General features: G+C 38.5%; 1 protein-coding gene across 1 annotated transcript in view; it reads right to left on the minus strand.

Annotated features, from left to right (window-relative positions):
- The window catches only part of USH2A (usherin), a 399816-nt gene extending 378371 nt beyond the window's left edge, over positions 1-21445 (minus strand). The window contains exons 1-2 of the mRNA XM_013174016.3: positions 20770-21445; positions 15532-15697 (exon numbers count right to left, since the gene is read on the minus strand). Of these exons, the coding sequence (XP_013029470.3) occupies positions 15532-15697; positions 20770-21254 (651 nt within the window). The 5' untranslated portion in view covers positions 21255-21445. The remainder of the gene's footprint in view (positions 1-15531; positions 15698-20769) is intronic.
- Between the last annotated feature and the right edge of the window lie 2380 nt (positions 21446-23825).

The following is a 23825-nucleotide window of genomic DNA, read 5'->3' on the forward strand; positions in this document are numbered from 1 at the left end:
CTAAAATCAATAACTTTAGGGCTGCTTTCTCCACCTAGCACATATTCCCACCCACCCCATGACCATTTCAAATTTCGTGATTTTATGATCATTTGTTTATCTCCATATACAGATTTATATCTGCAGTCTTTCCATGATAACAGTGACAATATTCATATTGTATAGATTGTTTCAATAACTGCTTAAAGGCAGAAACCTTAGGGTAACAGTGGAAACATGCTCTCATTTGCAGTTTTAACACAGTCAATTCTAACTGATCTCTAGCAACCACTTTTCCTATTGTGTCCTCCTCGATACCCCATAATCATTCTTCATATCAAAGTCTTAGCTTTCTTGGGATCTATTTTATGTCTGAAAAAGTATTTTTATTGTTCATGCTTTTTTTTTCTGACATATTGCAAGTCTAGAACAACAGCCAAGAATCATAGCTACATCAAGTTGTCCTTACCTTGTATACAAACTACTGAACTTAGTTAGGAAAAAAGGGGGGAAGAGAGGGGGGCATCTACTGTAGATTAAATATCATCCTTCAGCAATATTGTTACATCTCTTCCAGCTTTATATTAGCTCTTCCTTCACTAGAACTCTATATCTTGGCATTTTAAATCCCCCTTCATTTTCCTGGTTGTCTCTCTTATTCCAATAATATCTTCCTTATCCTTGAAAACATGTCACTCCAATTCAGCAGTCTTATTACATATGCTCCTAGCATTTGTATAAAAGATACTTAGCTTTTCTCTTTGCCCTCCTTTACTTTTCTTTTTCACTATCTCCTACAATGTTAATCCCTTCTCAATGGAAATGGTTTTCCTTCAATCCAAGTCTTTCTTTTTGTGCATAGATCCACTAGTTCAGCTTGAACTCCCTGAAGAACAACATAAATTAAAAAAAAAAAAGAGGAAAAAGAAGGGGAAGAAAACGATGGAACCCTGGAGTGCTCCTGAAGCAATTAACTCTCTGTTCAAGAACAAGCTATGTATTAATCCAAATCTGACTCCAAACAGTGAAAGTGGAAGGTAACTGGAAAGCAGACTGTTCTGGCAGCTTATAGACTTCGGATGAACTATAGATATTTCATTTAAAAAAGCCTTGAAATTGGAAAAATGCAAGTAAAAGCAAGCAGAATGATACAAAATAAGAATCATGTATGTAATTTATTTTTTGGACAAGGTTAATTTTAGTACTGTGATACAAACTGAGTGATACAACCCACACTGTCAATTATCTGATAAACAAGGCCAAAGACAAAGATCAATGTGAAAAGAGGCAGCTTTTGAAATAGTCTGCATTTTTAAAGAATTAGTATTTAAATAAGTAAATATTATTTTAAACCATTGAATCAGAGATTACTTATCCTTCAGCCACAGAGTATGCATTCCAATTATGGATTGGCAATTTTCATTTCATCTTTCACTGGTGAGTTCATCACCAGTATTTCAGTAGTACTAATATTAAAATGGTTAGCTACAGCTCTGCCACTTTCTACCCCATCCAGCGTTGTACCAACGAAAAACATTCCTTATTGCATGCGTCAGTAGAGCTCTATCAACCTATTAATGATTCCTCAGGACAGAATAAGTATATCTTGGCAGGAGAGTAGGAGAACCTGAGAGCTCAAGATTACAAATACAGGTTCTGCTAAAAACTAAAGTAATTAACAAATAATCAATCTTTGTTGTTTTTACATGGAAAGGTGTAACAAGTGACTCTTATGCTGCAAATGAGTTCCAAACAAAATATAATAAAAGGATCGTAGTCATCATATCTGAAAATATACAGAGAACAATTGCTTTCTTGCTGCATAATGACTATTTTCCCCAAATCACAGGAAAATCAGATCCAAACTCAAGATCACTATAGTAACATGAAGAGACAAGTATTAAGGATTCAACAAGCTGCTTCTTAGCAGCTAAAACAGTTACATAAGATAGACTTGCCAAAATTAATTGAAACAAAAGGCCTGAAAGTACATTTTAGATCATCTCATAACAATGCACATTTTCTCTCTGCCCCCTCCATTTAAAATACAGCACAACCACTGATTCTGAATTTTCCTGAACTACTTGTAATCATGTAAATTAGGGATGAGATGTAATGTCAAATGAAACGTCCCTTCTGAATAAAGTCTCTGTGCTTCACTAGTCAAAGAATAAGCAGATACCTGCACAAATGAAGGGAGCTGTTACTAATGTACAATGATTAACCCTGTATTACACTATCAGCCTTAGATTAAATTCTGGTCTTTAGAATTGCCTATACGTGATGAATTTTGCACCACTTTGCACTGCTCAATACTGGCACTTGTAAGTCATTCCCAAATGTAATGCAAGAATACATTGGTTCTACAACACTTGAACAGCTCTGCTGGGACTAGGAGGTTGAAATCCATCTCCTTGTCTTTGTGATGATTTACATAAGAAGAAAGCAATTACTCTTGCCCTCTGAATGCCTCACCACAAAAGTTCCACGTATCCAGTAAGGGGAATCGTACAGTTTTTGCAAATAGAGTCTCATCTTTTCCTTCAAGGATTAGTTTTTCTTCATGGTCAAGGATCAACATAATTGTCTTTGACTCCATTTGTATTCCTTTTAAAAACCTTACCTCAACCCCTTCCCTCCTCTGTGTCTTGCTTTCTTCCTTTTATCACAACCTCCTTTAGAAAGTCATTCAACTATTCCTTTGTATTATAATTCTCCAACATTTTTTTCAATTATAATTCACTCATTTTCAATTTTCCTGTTTTGTTTTAAAAAAGAAAAAACAACCAACATTAGTTGCTTTCCTCCAGAGTTACTAAGCATCTCAGCAGCAAAGCTTTGCAGTAGATACAAGCCATTAACTGAACACAAACCAAAACTTGACTTCAAAGGACTGTGTTTAGGTAGCTTATCCTTGGAAAAAGCTAAGGGAAAAAGTTTTTGCAACAGCTCCCTCAACCACATTTTATTGCGGATGGGTCAGGAGAGGATCAGGGAAGACTGCTCAGAAAGTTCCCAGTGGTTTCCTGTGCACCTAAGTGCACCTTACACACTTTGAGATTAAACTCAGAAGGGCCAGGGAGATTACTGATCAACAGCAAAAATGAGGATGTCAATAAGCACAATTTATGGAGAAGGATAAAAACTCTTCAAACACAAAAGTAGTCTTTAAATTTAAGAAAAAGAGTGGTAATCCAGTTTACTGACCTGTTACATGTTATGGGAGACCAAAAAAGCAGCACAAACAAAATACTATACAATTTTCAGTTAGCCCTGCAGAGATTGAAGAACAATGCAAAAATTTAAATTACAGACATGATACATGAACAGGTCTTGGAGCAATCTTTCTTCTGATAATCCAGGAAATCAGGCCGACACAGGGCTAATTATTTGGGGCAGACCATGGGACATAGATACATACTGTATACTGGAAAACTGGAAAAGGCAACATGGGATTTCTGGAAGGAAATCTCAAGCTCCAACTTTGAGTATCTTGAATGAGTTAGGATGTATGTGGATAAGCGAAGCCTGACCAATATAATACTCTGGTTTTCCAGAAAGGTTTCAAATAGGTAGAGATTGAACAACCACACTTTGCAAAGACAGAAGTTTAGGTAACTCCAAACACCTCTGCAACCTAACATTATGTACAGTCCTGAAAACAGTGGTGAGGTGAAAAAGGTTGTAGTTAATACATCCAGGCAGTAAAAGTCAAGCTTGCTTCAAATTTACAACAGGATCTCAAAACATTTAAGAAACAAGCAATAAACTAGCAAACTAAAAGTGTTGATAACCACAAAGTAATTGACGTGAGAAAATTATTCTCAACTATGTAAACATAACATTAAATTCTGAGCTTCTACTGCTCAGAAAATAAAAGGTGTTCTTAGAGTTACCATAGAAAGTAAACCCCTAATGAACAAAATACTCAGTGGCAGCCAAAGAGAGAAAGGAATGAGGAACAAATCCACAAAGCTTCATAGTACAACTACAGAAGTTTATGGTACAAAGTGCCTAGAATGACAAGGGAGTTCTGACCCTTTCATCCCCAAAACTGCAATAGCACAACACAAAATTTCAGAAAAAAAATCAGTGAGGATGACCGAACTGACTTTAGTATAAGGACAAATCAAACTAGGAATCCAAATTAAAACTAACTGTAACAACCTGTGATTGAGTTCTACAGCCAGAATCTCAAACAGTATGAGAACGATAAATAGAAAGTGACCCACAAAAGAAATTATCCAAAAGAATTTAGCAAACAGCCAGTTTAAAATACAGAACAGCTTCACACAGGCATAATTACATATGAATAACACACAGGGTAATAGAGACATCAAAAATGTAAACTATAAAAAAAGAATGAGACTACTAAACTAAATGTAGGTCAGTCAGTGGCTATTCAACTCAGCCTAACTTAAGACACTTCAAAGCCATGGGTTGTTGGAGAAGAGGTCAGGGATGTATATGAAGAAAGCTGTTTCGGGACATCTGCTCTTTCACATTCAAAGACAGAATATCTAGATCGACTGTCAAACCAACACAGCAGTTCTTACACAATGCAAAAATTATGGTATTATTGAACTGAGGTATTGGGATGAGATACATAGACAGGAATGTTTTCCTCATCTTCCATCCCAGCTGTTCAGCATCAGGAAATAATCTTTGCTTCCATGAGAAAATTATACATGCAGAGACTTACCTGAGAATTTTTTCTGTGAACTGCCACTAACATGTATGGATTTTGCATTGTACAGAACCTACACATGTAATTTATGTCACCTTCCACTTGCTGCATGCAAGAAATGCACATGAAAGTGTTCACACAAATAATGGAGGCTGCATAAGGGACAATCTGAAAGTTTCATCTTTCACTTTTTCAGACTTTTGACTTTTGTCTTTAAGCTAGAAAAACCCGAGCCAGACGTAGTAATTACTTTTTAATACTTTACTTGTTTAAATAACCAGGAAAAGACATTGCACTATTTGGCCACGCTCATGAAGTTTTTAAGACTTATCAAGAAAGTTTCAAGTTTCCTGTGAAAATTTCTACTTAGCCACTGGCATAGCGTGAAGAAGGATAGTGGTTCACAATATGCGATCCATCTTTACCAGCAAAGAATTTCAAGCCAGTTGCCAGTTTTCTGCTCGTGCACTCTGCACACTGAGAACTACCTGTGAGAGGACCTTCCATCTGCATTGCAAATGTTCTGTGCTAAACGGTGATATTCTAGTGTACAACTTCAAGCTTGGTCTCCTCAGAAAGGAATCAAATTCAAGCATATCGGAAGTGCTCTTCTGAGTATAACACAAGACTCTAAATACAGACAGAAGACAAACCTACATAAAAGTGAACTCTTCCTGTACACAAAATGGATGATGTAGATGTACCCTGTGAGTGTTATCTCCATGTTTTATACCAACAGCCATATCAAGTACATGTGGCTACTTCAAGTCTCTCAGTTTGCTCCCTGTACAACCCAAGTGTACATAAAGTACAAACAGAAGAGCAGTTGTAAAGCTGCAGAAGAGTACCTGAAGTTTGGAATACACTTAAACACATATTTATGTACAGTGCTTATAAGAGATGCATTCAGAAATAAGGGCTTTCTAGGTCAAACACTTTTTTTGGCGGGGGGGGTGGGGGGGGGATTGTTTCTCTCAGTAGGACTCCAGATTTCTAGCAGTCTGAAAACAGTTGATTCCAACGATCATAATTTAATTGATAGGATGCTGTTAAGCACACATCTATTTCTCTCCGTTCTTTTAATACTAGTTACACAATTTCTATTATTTTCAGTATTGAGTTTGAGCACTTGAAGAACATTTTTATTTTTTTATTTACCCTTTCAAAACATTCTCCTCTAAGAAGTGTGCAAGCTACTTCCACATGGTATGGCATACCTTTTATATTCTTATGCTGCCGCCAAGGTTTCATCTGCAACAAAATGCCAAAATACCCTAGCAACCGCAAGATGTTTAGGGATTTGAGAGTAGAGGAAAAAAAGAATGCAAATCATTCTTAACATAGTGTTTCTGTTATTAAAAACACAATTTAATTGGCTGCCACATTTATTTATTTTTTTTTATTAAGGAAACAAAGTGCTTGTAAAACAAATTGAAACTTGATGGAATTCAAATCTCATCTTGAACTCTCCAGACAGAGCAGGCATAGCTTCTGCAAACCAGTCAGTACTACCAACTCCAAGCACTGGTCATACAAAGGCTTGATTCCATTCCATTTATGATATATAATCTGTGCAAACTTCAGTAGGTTTTGCTTTTGCAACTGCAAAATTATTTGTGATTTCCAGAACAGTAGTCAAGACAGCACTGATAAAGCATCTATTTTTGCAATTTCTTGAAATTAAAATCCTGGCCTATACGAAATTCCTTGTCTTGTGTTCCCAGGCAGCTGTTAGACTGTAAATCTAAATCTGCAGATACACAGGAACTTGACTGAATTCATATTCAGGCAAGAAAGGGGGTGGATGTTTTAAGATACAATATAAATGAAGAGGAAACAGAGGCACCTGGGACATATCTATTTCCTAAGAAGCTGAAGTTATAACAAAGAGCTTTCAAATCAACACAAACAGTGTACATCCTAGTACCTAGGACCCAAGAGAAGAGGCAAGCACCACAGTAGGACTTCTGGAGGCAGCACAGCAAGTTACTTGTATCAATGAACCCTGAGGCTGGAAGTTCAGCAGCAGTTATGAATAGGCTGCAACTATAGCAGATTAAATGACAAACCAGTTGCCAAGAAAGCTACGCTTGTTGTTTCTATGAACAGTTCTCCAAACAGACAACCAAATACATTATAGACGGTAATATTTTTTATTTCTCGTCTGTTGGGAGCATAGCACCAACAATACGTTGAAATATTTTCAACACAATTGTAATTAGTAGACAAAAAGCCCTAATATGTAGAATTCATGCAAATTCTCCCCTCCCTTTTTGGGACTGACAAACTGTTCCTAATGGATAGTAAGGGATACTTCAAGTGGGAGATCAAAGTGGTCTGTTAAATTAAAATGCTTCCTTGCTTTCCTACAATCTTACTAAACATGGGGAATATCCCATTTTAAACACCTCATATTTAGTAATGTATACACAGAGCATGCATAGAGTAAATGTTTTCCTCCCTGCTTTTAAGTCTCAGGTTCTTTGCTTTTAACATAAATTTTGAAAAGTATTCAAAAACTTGTGTAGAAAATAAAAGGATTTCACAAATTGGAAAGGACAAGTTTTCTCTTGATAGTCAAACAGTTATGATGTAAAGCAGTCTCATTAAATCATAAGTACTTTAACCTTTTCTTTAAAGAACTGGAAGATTTAAAGATTTATAAAGAAATTTTGCCTAAACTAGGAAATGACTCATATTTGACATGTATTGAAATGATAATGCTGATTTCAGTAGGCACTCTAAGAGCCTTTTGCTCCCAGGAGAGTAATTCAGTCATGGTTACCTCTCTGCATTTAGATTTTAAACTTACTTTCTAAAGCTTTTAATGTGCTATAGTCTGCCAAAACATGGCAGAGTTACATAGATATGATCAGGCAAAATAAAGGCTAGTAAAAAGTTTATTTTTATAATTGCAGACACTAAATATGAAACAAATACATCAATCTGACATGTTCTCAGAGAATCTCCTGTTTCAGCAGCTTTGGATGTATCTGAAAATTCATGTTTAAATTCCACTCTTCTTAGCTACTTAAATAAATTCTGAAGTATCAAAGGGAAAGTGAGAGACCCTTAACAGTGAATCTGAAGAAAAAATACATAATGGAGCTGCTGTTACTAAGCAGCACAGATCTGATACTGTTATCACTATGCACAGATAATGAGGTACACAACTAGCCTTAATCACACACTGCTAAGCTTCATTTTTTTTAATTCTTTAAAAGATCATTTTTTAAAGACATCAGTTTTCCTGATGCTTTTCTTCAGTGTGTATTGGATTAATTTAATGCTATATATTCTTTACTCCACTGTGTACCTTCAAACAGTTTTTGATAATACAGACCTAAAAAGTAGGGTGACAAATGTAATTAAATCAAGATCAAACACAGGACACAAACTTTCAGAAACCTCAAAGATTTGATCCTTACCTACTGAAATCAACTAGAGAAGTGCCAGAAATTTCAAGGAAACAAGATCCACAGTTTAAGGACCTGTTATATATTGCAAAACCAAAAGATAAGCTCCTTTACAAACCATAAGCAGTGGAAAATAAAGGCAAGTGTCATTACAGAAAAATAAATCCTATTAATTGGAGAGCATAAAGAGTGGTCAAAATTCACTTTTGTTGCAAATCCACTTCAACTTACCTCAGCACAAATACTCAAGGATGACTTTTCTCAAATTTTTATGGGGTATAAAGAGCAAACAAATGGATAGCCAATAGCTCTGTCAGCAACATACTACATATTAAGAAGACTGCATAAACTATTTAAAAGTATGAAGTTACTCTCAGACCAATGCCATCTAGTCTCAAGCAGTTTTTTCCACAGTACATTCGAAGACTATTAGTGCCTCATGCCCAACATTTTGCTGGCAGCAGTTATTACAGTAATTTTGCAGGAAAAAGGAAAAAAAATCCCCAGTCCACCTATATAACAAGGCAGGGATACAAATTCCCATCTTCTCCTGTTGGACACACTGTATCACATTATCCAGTTTATGACAGTTACCGAGTTTAAAAAATAACTTTTTTTTTTTATCCCTGCTATTCTGATCAGAAGCCTTTTTTCAGAAACAGTCTGCTGTAATAAAACAGACTCAATTTCCAGCTTAAATGGTTCCTTTTTCTGCCTGGTGTTTACTCTCCAACAGATTTAGAGAAGAAAACTCTATGTCCTCCTACACTTGGCTATTGTTAAAAAAAACTCCCAAAAGAAGGTTCTCCAAGTCATCTTCTGCAAGGCCTGCACAGAGCCTTTCATTGTCATCATGTCTAGTATCTCTGTTCTGAATTACATTCCCTAAATATGAAGGCCTGAAACTGCACACACTTGCGTGAAACCTCAAAGGTTGAAGCAGCAGCAGTGATGCTTCCCCCTCACAACTGGAAGTCTCTCCAGATGCACTGTCCCAACACAAGCTTTTTTAAGGGCCATATCAGGCCAGTAATCCATCACCACCACTTAGGACCATTACTTCAGCCACTTCTAATATTTAACTACTTAGCAAGAGATTTTTAGTAGTTTCAAATATGTTACTTTGCATTTTATAATACCAAATTTTATTTTGTGCCTGTTACCCCCCCAATCCTTTTAGTCATTCCATTTTTCTTATACGTAACGTCTTTCTTGCTGTTTGTTTTTCTGATGATGCCTCTCCACATGATGTTACCAGCTTGAATCAGTACACTCCGTATTTCTGCCAAGATCATTAATGAAAATGTAATACAAGGCTGGTCCAAAGAATGATTTTCAAAGAATTCAACTGTAATTTTTTCCAGACATTACACCTTCCTTTGAGCAGTATCTATTGCTACCTCTCTCCACAAACATTTCCTTTGACCCTACGACTTCTCATGGGGTGTCACATCAATGCTATACTGAACTCCAGATAGAAGGAAATTCGGCAGATTTATTTTGCCTGAAAATCAGTTCTCTCATTAAAAGGAGCTAAGAGGTTAGACAGTGATGAGTTATCTTCAGTAAATCCATGTTGCGTTTTATCCCATTTTCCATTTACCTTCACATCTTTATTCCTTCAAAAAAATCTTCTCAAAATCCTCATGTGCCACTGTGCCAAGACAAATAACTCTGTGTTTCCAAGATCCTTTTTCTCTTCCTGTTAGTACTGGCTCTGGCTGCAGTAGAGTCAGCCTCCTTCCTAGCAGCCCATACAGTGCCGTGTTCTGGATTTGTGGCTGAAACAGCGTTAATAGCACACTAATGTTTTGGGTAGTGCTTGAACAGTGTCAAGCCTTTCTCTTTTCCCACTCTGCTCCCCATTTCACCCCAGCAAGTAAGCTACAGTTCAGCAAGTAGTTGGGAGAGCTCAGCTGTCCTGACTGTGTCCCAAACAGACCAAACAGCTATTCCACACCATATAACACCACACTTAAAAAACTGGAGTAGAAGAAGGACTTCATAGAGATGGAGGTTTGCCTCCCACAGTGGCTGCTGCTGAGAGACTGGCTGGGCAACAGTCTGCTTGTGGGAGATGGTGAGCGACTGCTTTTTCCTCACTTATTCCAGCCCTACTCCCCTTCAGCTATTAAACTGCCTTTATTTTAATCCATGAGTTTTCTTTTGCTGCTCCTGTTCTCCCCAGTTCCACTGGCAGGGGAAAAGGGGGCAGAGTGCAAGGCTGTGTGGGTGCTTGGCTGCTGGCCCGCACCAGTGCACAACGATTCCCAATGCTAAGCATTTATTACTTTCTTAGCTCCACCTCTGACTTGGCAGATTAGCATACGACTCTGACAATTACATGTTTATGCCCAAGTTCTTTCAGAATTCTTAGACCACCTGATTGTATCAGCAAGTACACAAGAAGCTTGCAAATTTATATTTCTACCTCTGTATGATCACTTCTTTCCATACTTTCAATTCTGTTACCCAGCTTGATTTGCTCGTGACTGTTATCAATATCCCTACACAGAAACAAAGTATTCAGTTTGGCAACCTTATTCAAATCATCCTTAATCTTAAGCACATCTTCACCGTATGCAGGTCATGCCTTCTCATACAAAAGATCTTACCCTTTTTTTACCATTTAACAGTTGTTGCAAAGTCTGATTCAGCTCAACTTCCTTATAGTTTTATTTCTATTCCTACATAGCTTTCTCCGCAAATTTCCTTCCCCACCCACTCCCCTATGCCTGTAGACTCAGCCATCTCTAATTGCATAGATGCTTATTCACTCAGAAGCTTGAGTGCTGTATCTCCATTTTTCCCCCCTCTTAAGGACAGAAATTCCTCTTCATGCCATCATTTTTGTTTTGAAGAACCTTCAACACCTTTTCTCCGTTCAATCCTTAGACTCCTCAGTTCACCTTGTTTTATTAAAGTAGGCCTATTTCTTCGCACACAAAAATGTAGTTACAGAACCATTTCTTTTTATTTTATTTAAACCAAACACTCAACAGAATGTTATTTCTGCGACCAACATCTCTATTAATGCCCTCATCACTTAACAAAGCTGGTATCCAGACTTTCTGCTTTGCTAACTAGATGATTCACACAGAATGCAGGAACCTGCATCTGGGGCCTGCTCTCGTTAGTAGAGCTTCAATTTCCCAGCCATAAACTGGAGAATAAGTCTCTGCAAAAACACAGTCCTTAGTAGTAGTTCTCTCTAATGAATTACACATCTAAATCCAAACCTGAGGACTTAAAATCCTAGAGTACTTCAGTAGAATTCATTTACTAGCCTTCTTCTGCCCTAGAATTATTTTATTCCAAAGAAATTCTTTTTACTCTATGCTGCCCTTTCTTCTTTCCTTCCCTCTTATCATTTAATTACTATTTGGTGTTATTCCACCATTTAGCTTTCATTTTTATCACTCCTGAATAGCTCATATGCTCCTACAGCTGAATTCCAAAGATACATGCCATCCTACCACATTTCTGCTCTGAGTTCAGTTTCACAGCTGCCACCAGAACTTTAGGCTCGTCTGTCATGGTGTCTATCACCTAACATTTATGTACAAATATTTCAGTTTCTCCTACTAACCACAAGAACTCCGCTGTTTTGAGATTCCCAGCTCCTACTGACTGCTTGGCTTTGGGGACCTTTGGCCTGAATTGTTTTCATATACACATCCTGTGCGTCCAGAGATGGACACAGACCCTAGCTCCTCAGCAGGGGGCCTCTCTCTTGGGCCACTACATCACACACACTCTTTTCACAACCCACAACAAAGCTGCCAAAAAAGAAAACACAACAAACGATTCACCAATCTGCCATGAACACTGTTATCAAGACCAAATCCCCCAGTCTCCTTTAGCTGTTATTCTGGTCACCAACTTGACATGCAAAGTGCCTTAATCCCCAGTCCCCTGGTTGCAGCTCTGTCCAGAGGCAGCAAGGACACTCACTCTGCCAGCCAACCTCCCCCTGTCCAGCACTCATGCACCATCACAAACAAGATGCATCAATTGCCTGTGAGCCAGCCAACAAATATTGCTTTTTTTCCTCAGGATGGGTCCCATTATACACCCCTATTTACTGACTGTATTATTTAGTGCTAGCATTCACTAAAAAAATTTTGTCCTGAATCAGACTTAGCCTGAATTAGACATATCTGTAACTGGTCTGCAGTTGCTGAGCAACAAGGTGTCATACCATAAGCCTCTTTTCCTCCTGTCTCCCCAAGACACACAGAGCAACCAGACCACACTCTAGTAGAAAGGGAGGCTGTCTATCTTGTCAAATATGCAATACTGCGCATGGTTTTGAATAACACTTTGCAATACTCTGTGAAGAACATCTCGTCAGGCTCATACCCAAAACAATTTATGAGCCAACTATTTTGACCCACATTTGTCACATGTATTTCCTACAAAGACACATCACCACAGAATTAAGAGAAAACCTACATTGATAAAAAAAAAGTTTTGTAGTCTCAGGGAACATAAGGAGCAAATACGCTTTCCCTACTAGAAAAGTCAAGTATATTGAAGGCCAGGGATATTAATTGTAGGACTTAATGCTTCTAAATTGAACTTTTGGGAAACCAAATTCTGACAGTCAATATGGTAGATGCCTACAGCTCTGACATAAAGGTAAAACATTTTTATAATATACAAGAGATATTACCACATACATCTTCAGTTACCAATGGTACCTGAATTATATTACCTAAAAATTTTTTAAAGTACATACTTTTATCCCACTTCATCCCTCCTCCCCTCAAATTTGCTAGATTCTAGGCATCCTACCACATCAGATATGGCAATGCTGCTATTTACTCCTTTTTTATTACACTTCTTCTACATGTAGAAATTTCATTACTTGCATGAAAATATCCATTCCACATTTTCAACTGTCTTATCAGGAATAGTACTCAGTTGTCCCACAAAACATTCACGAGCATTTTCTTTTAGACCAAAAATAATATCAAGCAAGTTGTCAAACAACTCGGAATAGGTTATTTTTTTAAAAAACATCAAGACACGTTATCCAGCTCTGGTGAGATCTCCAACAAAAAGAACATCACCAGCGTCCTCTGACATGTGCAAATTCTGCAAAGTGCCTAAAAAAGTTGCTGACTCTACATTTCATTTGGTTAAACCTACTAACTTGTGACTAGACATCACAGCCTCATATATAGCACTTCAGATCCCACCATTTCCTTTTTGTTTCTGTAGGAGACTATATAGTAACTACACTGTTGACACCATACCTATCTTAAAACCAGCATGTCTGGAGGAAAACCCCAGACCTTTCTAATTCACTAGCCACTGAGATCAGTCCTAGTGCTTGCCTTTGGTAGAAAATACAGGCTATGCCTACAACAGTGACACAGAACTCAGACCGCTAATCGGTTGCGGGTATTAGAGTCAGTTTTATCTCAGCAAGAGAAATGGAAGTCTACACAGACTGATTTACTTGGAAAAGCCTACAGTAGTAGTAAAGTCACCCATGATTGCACTCTGCCAGTGCTCCCTCTGCTGCCTTTACCCAAGCCCAAGGTAGCTCACCTACAGCACACACAAGGGTCTACTCCACGCCACAGAGCCCACTCCCTCTGCGTAGTCATCACCTGGAGAGAAGGCTGGTTTAGTCAGAGAAGTAAAAAAATCATACCTGTGCTAAGATCAGGCGATATGTACTTTCAGGTGTAAACTCCAGGCTGTCCCACTGCACTTAACTAAAATTACTAGTTCCTGTAAAACCACACAGTGCTTTGTCTTCAGAAGGCTTTTTCATCAGCTTATGGGTAAGGCTTCAATCTGCAAATGTCTGGGAACTATCTCATCATCAAATACTATTCTTGTCAGAAAGCATAGCCACTTCCATATGAATGTTACTTTCGCATATTTTTGTACAGTTCCTCTCATTTTCCATGTATTTCTCCATTTATACAAAAAAATGCTTCTGGACAGTTCCTAAGAGTTTAAAAAAATTAAAGCTTTACCTAAAGTTTAACAACCATACCTAGTGCTAAATGGATCATGCTGCAGCCACTATTATCTTTAATGGGAAGCTAAATCCAACACCACCATAAATCACAGAACATAAGGTTCTACACTGAGCTCAGAAACTCGGAAAAGGTATCAAGTCTGTAGTCCCTGTAAAGGTTTAGAAGCTACACTTCTTTACTCCTCTATGCATTGAACAACATTCCCCAAAGAAACAAAGGACTAAATTCTATGGAGTGCTTGAGAGTTCTTTGTAATGCAATTTAAAATGCCTGTGTGTATTTAAATCCAGCTCTTTCACTCTGCTATCCCAGGCTTTAGCAGTTTCTGAGACTAGTACAAAACGTGGCTGACAGCAACAGCAGTAATATAGCACCCTTGGAGTGTTTGAAGTGTAAAGTTCATTAGTTCTACCTTAAGGTCACTCTTTTAATCCAACAGCCAAAATCTTATTCACACTACCATGCTGTTATCCTGGAAAAAAGAAAACTGCAAAAAAAAAATCAAGACGTCAGCTTAGATACTTCTTACGAGTGACAAGATCAGCACTAAAAATCCAAATCACAGTCAATACCTTTTAGCAAGTTTCAAGAAAGCAGGGAAACTATTCTTGATTGTACCGTAAACCAAATGAAATTTAATAGGCCAGATAAAGGAAATGCAGGAAAGAGAAGATAAACATTTCAATACCTGATAATTGTGTTTTTTAATTATTAGTTGAACTTGGCTTACAAACAGAATTTACTAGAGTGTCTGCTGGGAATTGCAAGGCATGCAAATAACTGAATGCATTTTAATTTCTTCTGTATTTGTTTGCTGATTTTTGTACATTGCTAAAATTTTAACAAACTCAATTTTACTTTATCCTCAGTAGATGTTTGTACACTTATTAAAAATATTATGTCAACAGAAAACATTTAGAAGACAAGGATTGAATTTTAACAATTCTGAATTTATTTTTAAAATAAGAGGTAATAGGCTCATAACTAACTAGCTTGACTGATCCTGAAGAAACCCTTATACATGGTTACTTATATGCATTGTAAGAAGCTTTAAGAATTAAATGGGACACACCTCTGTCAGATAAATACATTAGCATGTATAGATGAGGATGACATTACATTGTCCTTTTAGGGAATAATCTCAGGGACCCAAGACTTATTGCTAACATTAGAATAAGTAGTTTTCTTCACGCCAAATACTTGTGGTCTTAAGGGTAGGAATTTTCACTTATCTGTTCAGCAGAATGCACGCAGCATTGCTTTCCAGTTCTAAATTAGGAATCATCTCAAGATGTGCTCCAAAATTAAGATCCTTACCTACAGACTCAAGAGTTTTCAGTTACATTCCCCAACTTGCCCCCTCTTGTAAAGATATTTATACAGTTACACCATTCTCACACAAATGTTGTATTTCAACAAACATTAAAAGGTTTTTACTTTTACTCACCTGCACACTAAGATGAATCCATTTCTTCACAAGAATTCTCCCCAGTGTCATTACTTTTATTGGTGGCTGCAAACCATTTACTGTGCGATAATAAAACATTGTTTCTTTCTCAGAGATTGTGAGTTTGAACACAGTCTGCCCATCAATAGCCTTTTCTATCACACACCTTTGGAAATAACGAAGAAAAACAACATAAGGTCAGAGGCACATATATATACACATTCCTGCCAGGGTGCTATCCTGTAAAGTGATGCTAACCAGAATGCATTAAAATAAACGTTACAAATACAGCTCTCGAGAAGATGCTCACTGACAGCAAAAGTCACAAGATGTACTAAGTGTAAAAGAACTTTAACAAACGTATTTTCTGTCTGAATCTGCAACGTGCATATTTTTAATTTATAGTGCATTCAACCCCAGTTCACTTGGAGGTGAATGGGGGCCACTTCACCTCCTCTCTTCAGGGTGTCATGAAGACCAGCACCGTGCAGTTCTCCACTGCACTTTTCTTACAAAGCTCCATAAAACTGCATCCTGTTGAAGCACTTACATTTTTCTTAGTCTAACATAGCAAAGATAATACAACCACAAAAAGGAGTATGACTGACATGTTTTGGAAATAAGTCCCTTATTTTTCTACCAAATCTGTTCAGGTAAGGCAGCAACAACAGAAGCTTCCCCTGTACTTTCCCTTTGACACAGCCTCTCTCTAACCTAATAGAACCAGAGCAAGGCCAGACAGCTATCTGGCCACTTGCTAGTTTGTTTTTCCCCATGGAGATTTTACACCAATATCAAATATAAAAGACAAAGAATACCATCCATAACAATCCATGTTACATATCTAGCTATTCAAATACAATTAGTTTTGCCAAAGTGATCACCGTGATGCCATAGGTCCTCAGAAAGCATATAGATTACATATGCTTTGAAACAGCAATGTATTTCATTTATTAATCCAATCATTACTACAACAAAAATTATAAACTTTTGCATTCCTTTTTCAGCTGCTTGAGAAATACAGTCCCCAACTTACCCATGGAAAGCCAAATATGCTAAGACACTCTAGATTAAATTAGTGCATTAAGTCACAAGAGAAGCATATAAAATCTGTATGAGACCAGGGTTTACTTAAGACATATTTCAGAGGGGAAAAAAAAAAAAAAAACAAAAACTTATCTACTAATAGGAGACTTCACCCTTCTTCAGTCCTCACTGCTGTACATTTAACAAAAGTATCAAAAATGCCATTCTTTAATACTGCCTTTATTCACTAATTCACATTTAAACCCAAGAGAAAGACTAATTAATTTTAACTGTTACCATTTTAGTCTACTGCAATGTTGTCAGTAAAAAACAACTTGCAAAATGCAGATGCGTATTATGTAAACCTTACTAAAAACATGTTTCTTAATATTGTGTTGGTTGGTCTTTTCAATATTTTGTTTGCCTGTAAACACACTAGTTTTGTTAGATAATAAATGTGAGGAAAGGCTCAGCTAAGTAGCAAAATATTTAGGAACTGGATTTACCCAGTTCCTGGATAAACAATAATTGGATAATCCAGTTATTTTGTTTATTTTAGTTATCTAAAGCAAACATCCCCACATTGTTTTTATCCCCAAAGGTGTCATGACTTTAAGAAGGCAAGTGACCTTGATGTACACCACTTTGGAAATTGGAAAGAACAAATGTGGATTATGATTCACTACTGAAAGAGGAAAATCAAGAGGCAGAAAACAGAGGAGGAAGGGGGGGAAAAAAAAACGTGCTAATGTAGGTTATACAGGCATAAGCATTACTTCTGACTAGGAGCACTGTTTTCCATTCCAGTCATGATTACAGAGAGAACCCACTGTTCTTTGTGAAGTTTCCAACTTCTGCTAACCTGCAATCCCACAGAGCCAATACCTGACTATGTAGTTCTTGATGGTGGGGTTGGAGGGAAAACAACCAAACCACAGAAATCTGCTTGGGTAACTCTCAACAGAAAAAATATTATATAGAATATTTCAGGGAGACACAACTGATTCCCAAACATTAACTGGAGCAAATGGGAACATCTGCATAAGTTCAAAATGGGACGTCATATCTGAAGGCAGCATCCCCCTTCAGCCTAGTTACTAATGTAAAATATCTGAATTGATATACAATAATGGATACAATTGTAGTCCTTTACATAAATAAAATTTAAACAAACAAACATCTACTGCCCACTTCCCAGTCAGGCCATTCCACCAGGCCCTTTTGTGTGTAGAAGGTCCCAGCTCCTCTCTCCCCCACCTCTGTTATTTTCTGGTCATCTAAATTTCAGTTAGCCCGGCTCATACTAAATTGATATAAGCTGCCTGTAATGACTACTCATATATGCTAAGCTTCTACTCATATCCTTATCCTATTTTATTTCCAAGGGTTATCATCATATACTATTTCCCATATTATGCTAAATTCCATGCACGGGCTTACTGCAAGCCTTTAGATTAACTGATGAGCACATGCAGTATGAGAAAAAGCATGGTAAAGAACACAGTTCAGCAAGAATAAGTTTGCTCACTCAGTGCACATACTGCCTAAAGGGAAATAATTTTAAAGGCCGGAGATACAAATGTCAGTGTTTTCTCACTGTTCTCTTGCTTTTCTTTAAGACCTCCAATATGTGGTAACTTAAAAGCATACCTACAAATATCTATACATCTTTCCTGGAAAAACATTAACACTCCAACATAAATGCATAACACAACCTGACTTCTCTCTTTGTATGAAAATTTCTTTCCAAGCATCACATAAGAAACCTTGGTATATAAAACTGAAGAAGAAAATCCTCAGTATCTTCAGTTAAACATGCATATTTGCTCCCTGGATTGTCACAACCTTTAAAGGGTACTCAAACTTTCAATCCTCACATCAGTCTCTCTCACTTCAACCAGCACAGTAACTTCTAGCAGAAACCCTTGCTGTTCTCTTACATGGGCACATGCCTAGCAGATACTAGTCTTTATAAGGAGGCAACTGGGATATTATACATCAAAAATTTACATTCCGCACAAAAAAGCACTTTATGGCATGTCCAAAAAATGTGGGTCTGCTGTACTTAATGTAAGAGTAGGTCATCAGTAAGCAAACAAGTTTGTTAAACTTTCAACTATTCCACAGGTAAAATAAATGGCCAGTTATGGCCGATCATCCCAGTGTGTGGTGGCAGCACAAGGACTGTTAGATGAAGGCCCAGTTCAGTGAAGTCTTTCTGATACAATAAAGGAGTCTAAAAGGTCTCACAAATAACATTCAAGAAGGATGTCTCCCCCAACAGGGACTGCGAAGTGCAGGACAGCTGGCAAGTCAAACTGCTCCTACCAACCTGAAGGACTCACCATACCAGTAAAATAAAAGGAAAAACATCTCAGCTTGCTGTTAAACCACTTCTCTGTTGTAGGATGCCTTCTGAGCTAAGCTTCAGTGACTATTCATGTGCAATTACTGTTTCTCCGTAATTTCTCCAGAACTGGAGTTCTGTATTCCCTTTTTTTTTTGCAAGTTAACATGCTTTTTTTGTGGATAGTGGAAAAAAAAATCTGGACAGCAGCATATCATCCTGTCCACTCGAATAACTGTTGTCCAACTTCAGTTTTCAGGACAGGATCCTATCATTGTCATTTCTACCTGTAGAGTATTGGCAAACTCAAAAGACAGAAGAATGAAGCAATCTATTACAAAAATTGAATAAAAACATTTAGCTTTTAAAGTGATCTATAAAACCCACTGAACAGGAATATGTACATTGTGTAGTTATTAACACAGCAGCAATAGAAGAGTACTGTTTTACACAAGTCCACGGATAATCAGACATTGGGAGAGTCTGGTTTCTGCATAGCACTTAATCATTTGGAACTAAGCACATACATTTCGTTGTTTCAGGATCTATGCAAGAACAGCCTATTCCACTGAAAAAAAAGAGTTTTCACCAATCTCACTCAACACATCACTGCAACATCTTGCTTGGAAATTAGCAGGACATTTCTGCTTCAAACTAAGCATATGCTCTGCTGAACAAGAACCTGATAGGCCTGCATATGTGCGGGCATGAACTTATGACATAAGACAACCCCAGGCACAGCCTCTCTGATGGTCAAGGTTCAAGCATTTAGAAAACACAGTCTACAAAAGATGCTAGGCCAAAGCTCCAGAGACAGCTTTACACACACCTTCATATGAGCTGCTTTAACTAAAGCTCAAGCTGAAGTAAGTGACTTTTGCCCTCCAGATCTCATTTATTTCCCCTCAATAACCACAATTACAGCAGACTATTTCACACATTTCTATTGTTTCTGATGATTTTCACACCCTTAGATGGCTTAGCATGCAAAATAAGCATCAAAATGCTACACAGAGAACATCATTATTTTAATTCTAGGGTAAGCTAAAAGCATAAGTGCAAAAACATTTCTGAGATGTACTCTGAAATGTATTACAATTTGTGTGTTTCTGCATAACCAGGGCAAGGCATAGGAGGCTCTGCATTTTATGATAGATAGAACTTTTTTTGCAGGATCTGTAATGCAGTTTTCCAAAAATCCAAGTTCTTCATTATAGCAAGGCCCAGTCAAGCTGAAAGACCACTCCAACTGTCATAATTTCTAGAAATGTGACCTGTAGGCACACAAGAGGGAACACCTAGTGAAACTTCATTAACAAAAGATTCCACTACTCAAACTGCTAAAGTAGTAATATGATCGCTAATTAAGTCAAGATTGCCCAGGTCTTCCAGAAGAAAAAAAAAAAAGATGGTCAGTCATTTATAGCTCTAAAATATTCATTTTGGGAATGAACTTCATCTGGGGTTTTTCCTCATTTTTTATGAAGCAAAATTGCACTGGGAGATTCCTAAATTTTTAGGTTATTTTTTTCAATCATGAAAGAAGCAACATCCCTGACATTCTTCTAGCAGCTTGTAGAAGAACAAATGTGAACTAGAAATACAAATTCAGATTTTTAAGACAAGCCATGTGTGTTATATGTAAATAGTTCCCACTGCAAGCAATGGCACTACCATCTGAGTCAACGCTACTGAAACCAAGCCTACTCATCCTGACATTTGCAAAGACTCCAACCTAAATACAGCGTCATAGTTTCTCACTGTACCTTTTTAAAATTTTAAATAGCTTGCTAATAATGATTGTGACTGCAATGATCAATTTTTTTAAGAGCACCAGGAAAGTAAACACCTTCAGTACTACTTACATTACACCTTCTTGCTCAGGTTTCAACCATACAGTTAATGTAAACGAAGCTGTCAGCCTCAGTAAACGGGGAGTAGAGAAACAATCCTTGTGATTATGAAAAATAAAACTTGAAGCATTGCTGAAGGACCCCGGATGCAAGTCCTTTTTGTCCTCTGTGACACAGGTACCAAGGCCTTCAGGAAGAAGCAGTTTGTAGGAAGAAGGTGATGACCTGTACGGGCATTCTTGAACACAAAACCTCTTGGTGCAAGACATAATACTTTCAACAGCTACTGAGCTATGACAAAAAGTACTTCGGTCTGGCAGCCCACAGGTGGCTTGAGTTGGCACAACTGACACGTTCTTGAAAGCTCCCACATTTTCAAGTCTAGGGAAATGTCCCTGAGAGCTGACCAACACAAAGGAGTCATAATAAGTTAAGATTAATGTTTCAATAGCATGAAACAAGACACGACACCTCAAGGAAAGAGCCCAGCAATTCATGTTTACAAAAAAGCTCCTCCTGATTAAAGCATCTGTAAATAAATAATGATGTCCATGTCGGTAGCAATGTCCTCAGGTGGTATACTTTAAGAGTTTATGTAGCGTTTCATCTCCAAAACACCAATGCAAGGACTCGGTCGCAAGGGACATCTATGTCTTCTGGCCAGCAAAATGCACATGAATGACAGCTGGAATCTGCAAACCACAGAAAACAGACACTGTCTGTAGGAAGAACGTGATGTTTCTCACCAACAGAAGCGATACCCCACTAGGAACTTAAAAGACCTGAATACTTCCTTCAACATTCAGTCAGCAGGCCAACCTGCATGCCTTGGCTAGCTCTCTAAATGAGGTGAAGTGGCCTTGGCCTGCTCGAGGCCGCACAGGTTCACGGCCACACACGGTTTAATCCAGATCCACTGTAGCACGCAAAGCAGACACACGGCTTTGTACCTTAGGGCGATGAGTGCCAAGCACTGCACCAAACCCCAGCATGCCAGCCAGGCACACTGAACGTCTTTGCTCATAGTTTCAAGCCAGTTCACAGAATTTCACGTTTAAACCCCCCGGCGCTTACCTCAGCTTTACACTGCTAGCTGTAAGCTGCTCGGCCTCATCCCGCTCAGCGTTATTTTAGGGTCACCGCTCCTCCAGCGCCCGAGCCCGCCTGCGCCCTGCCACGCCACCCAGCCCGCCGCACGCCCAGCGCCCTGCTCAGCCCTCCGCAAAGCCGCTTAACACCGCGCTCCCCATCTGTCCCGTGCGGGTCTAGTGGCAGACACCCGCCCTGACATCCACCGGCAGGCAACCCGGCTGCCCATAAATAAGTGGATTTCCCGTTATTTACCGCACCCGGAGGGAGAGGCGAGGAGAGCAGTGCGGTGGCTGCCTCAGCAGCGCCACGGCCTCCCCGCCCAGCACCTACCGCCCTCTGAGGCACCAGCACCCGGGCTCCTTGCTCCCCCCGCCCGGCTCTCAGCTGTTACACACACACAGCCCTCCCCCAGGGCTTTAAAAAAAAAAAAAAATGCTCTCATGAAGCCACGGCACTGCCGCTATGAAATATTTAACGTAGCCCTTGGCAGCGAGCCGCCTCCTCAGGGTGCTGGCAGCCTGAGGCAGGGTGCCCCATTTGTTGAGTTCAGCCCTTCAGAGAAAGCAATAAGTCTGTCATCTCTTCCCTCTTTTCTCTACTTTTAGGGTTGGCTAAGGGCATAAGCCTGTATTTCAGTGAATTCATACCATTTTACCAGCATTTAAAACACCACCAACCTTTGCAACCTTCTGTGATGTTACAGCTCTGATGAGTTTCAGCACTTTGTCCTACCCATGCTAGGTGCACAGCCTGCATTAAACTACTAGGAGCTGCATTAAGATCCAAAGGTGCATGGGATGTGCCTACACCAACCTTTTTTGTAGGAACTTTAAAACACCCAGTGTGGTTACAGTAATAGCTTTCTTCAAAGTAAGCATAAAGAAGATACATTGTCAGGACCTTCAGACACTGACTTAAACCTCGTTTCTCTTTGGTATGGCTATGCAAAGCAAAGAAATGCAAAGCTGTCATCAATAAGCTAAGCATGAGCTGCAATAGGTTGTTCATACGTATTTCTGGACAAAGAAGCTCCAACTAATATAGCCCCATAGCACCTATAAGTTTTATTTTTATTATAGGAGTTGTATGAGCTTCTACGTGACTAGTATCTTTCCTGACCATTTCATTGAAATAGCCTCCAGTAAATAATCACCTTAGCATGCTTGGACTTCTGGAAACTACAGTGTCAAAACTCTTCAGCAACATAAACAACTGATAAGAAATGTTCCTGTCTTAATTTCTAACGTACTTTAACAAGTCCTTCCTCCTACATCAAGCAAGTTCCTCAATCATTCCTGGAACATCTGTGTTAATACAGGTCTTTTTCCTAAAGTCAAAAGATAAATAGGAATTCCTAATAAAGTCACTTTGTAGAGTTTTCATGTTTTGGTCATCATTAAATATCATAGTCCTCCGGTCAAAATTATCTTACCTAAAATATTCAGATATATATTAAAAAAACACATTGGTCACCACAAAAGGGATGCGGGGGCGGGGGGGAGGAAGGAAGACACTTGTGTGAGGCATGGTGCAACATCACAGCACATGAAGTACCACATTAACATCTTAGTCTGCCATGATATTATTAACAATATAATGGAAAGAACATTTGCACATCAATAATAAAACAGATATTTTAGAACACAAAGGAAAGGAGGGAAGACTGGAAAGGATGGAAAACAATGTAGTAATAAAATCATTGAATGGTTTGGGGTTGGAAGGGACCTTAAAGTTTAGTTCCAACCCCCCTGCCATGGACAGGGAAACCTCCCAGTATATCGGGTTACCCAAAGCCCCCTCCAACTTGGTCTTGAACACTTCCAGGGATGGGGCATCTATAATTTCTCTGGGCAACCTGTTCCAGTGCCTCACCATCTTCACAGTAAAAAACTGAATGAAGAGTTTCAAGAATTTCCTCCTAATGACTGATCTAAGTCCCTCAGCATCTCTCCTGTGGACCCCCTTCAGGTACAGGA

Source organism: Anser cygnoides, chromosome 3 (assembly GCF_040182565.1).
Source record: "Anser cygnoides isolate HZ-2024a breed goose chromosome 3, Taihu_goose_T2T_genome, whole genome shotgun sequence".
NCBI classification, from domain to species: domain Eukaryota; kingdom Metazoa; phylum Chordata; class Aves; order Anseriformes; family Anatidae; genus Anser; species Anser cygnoides.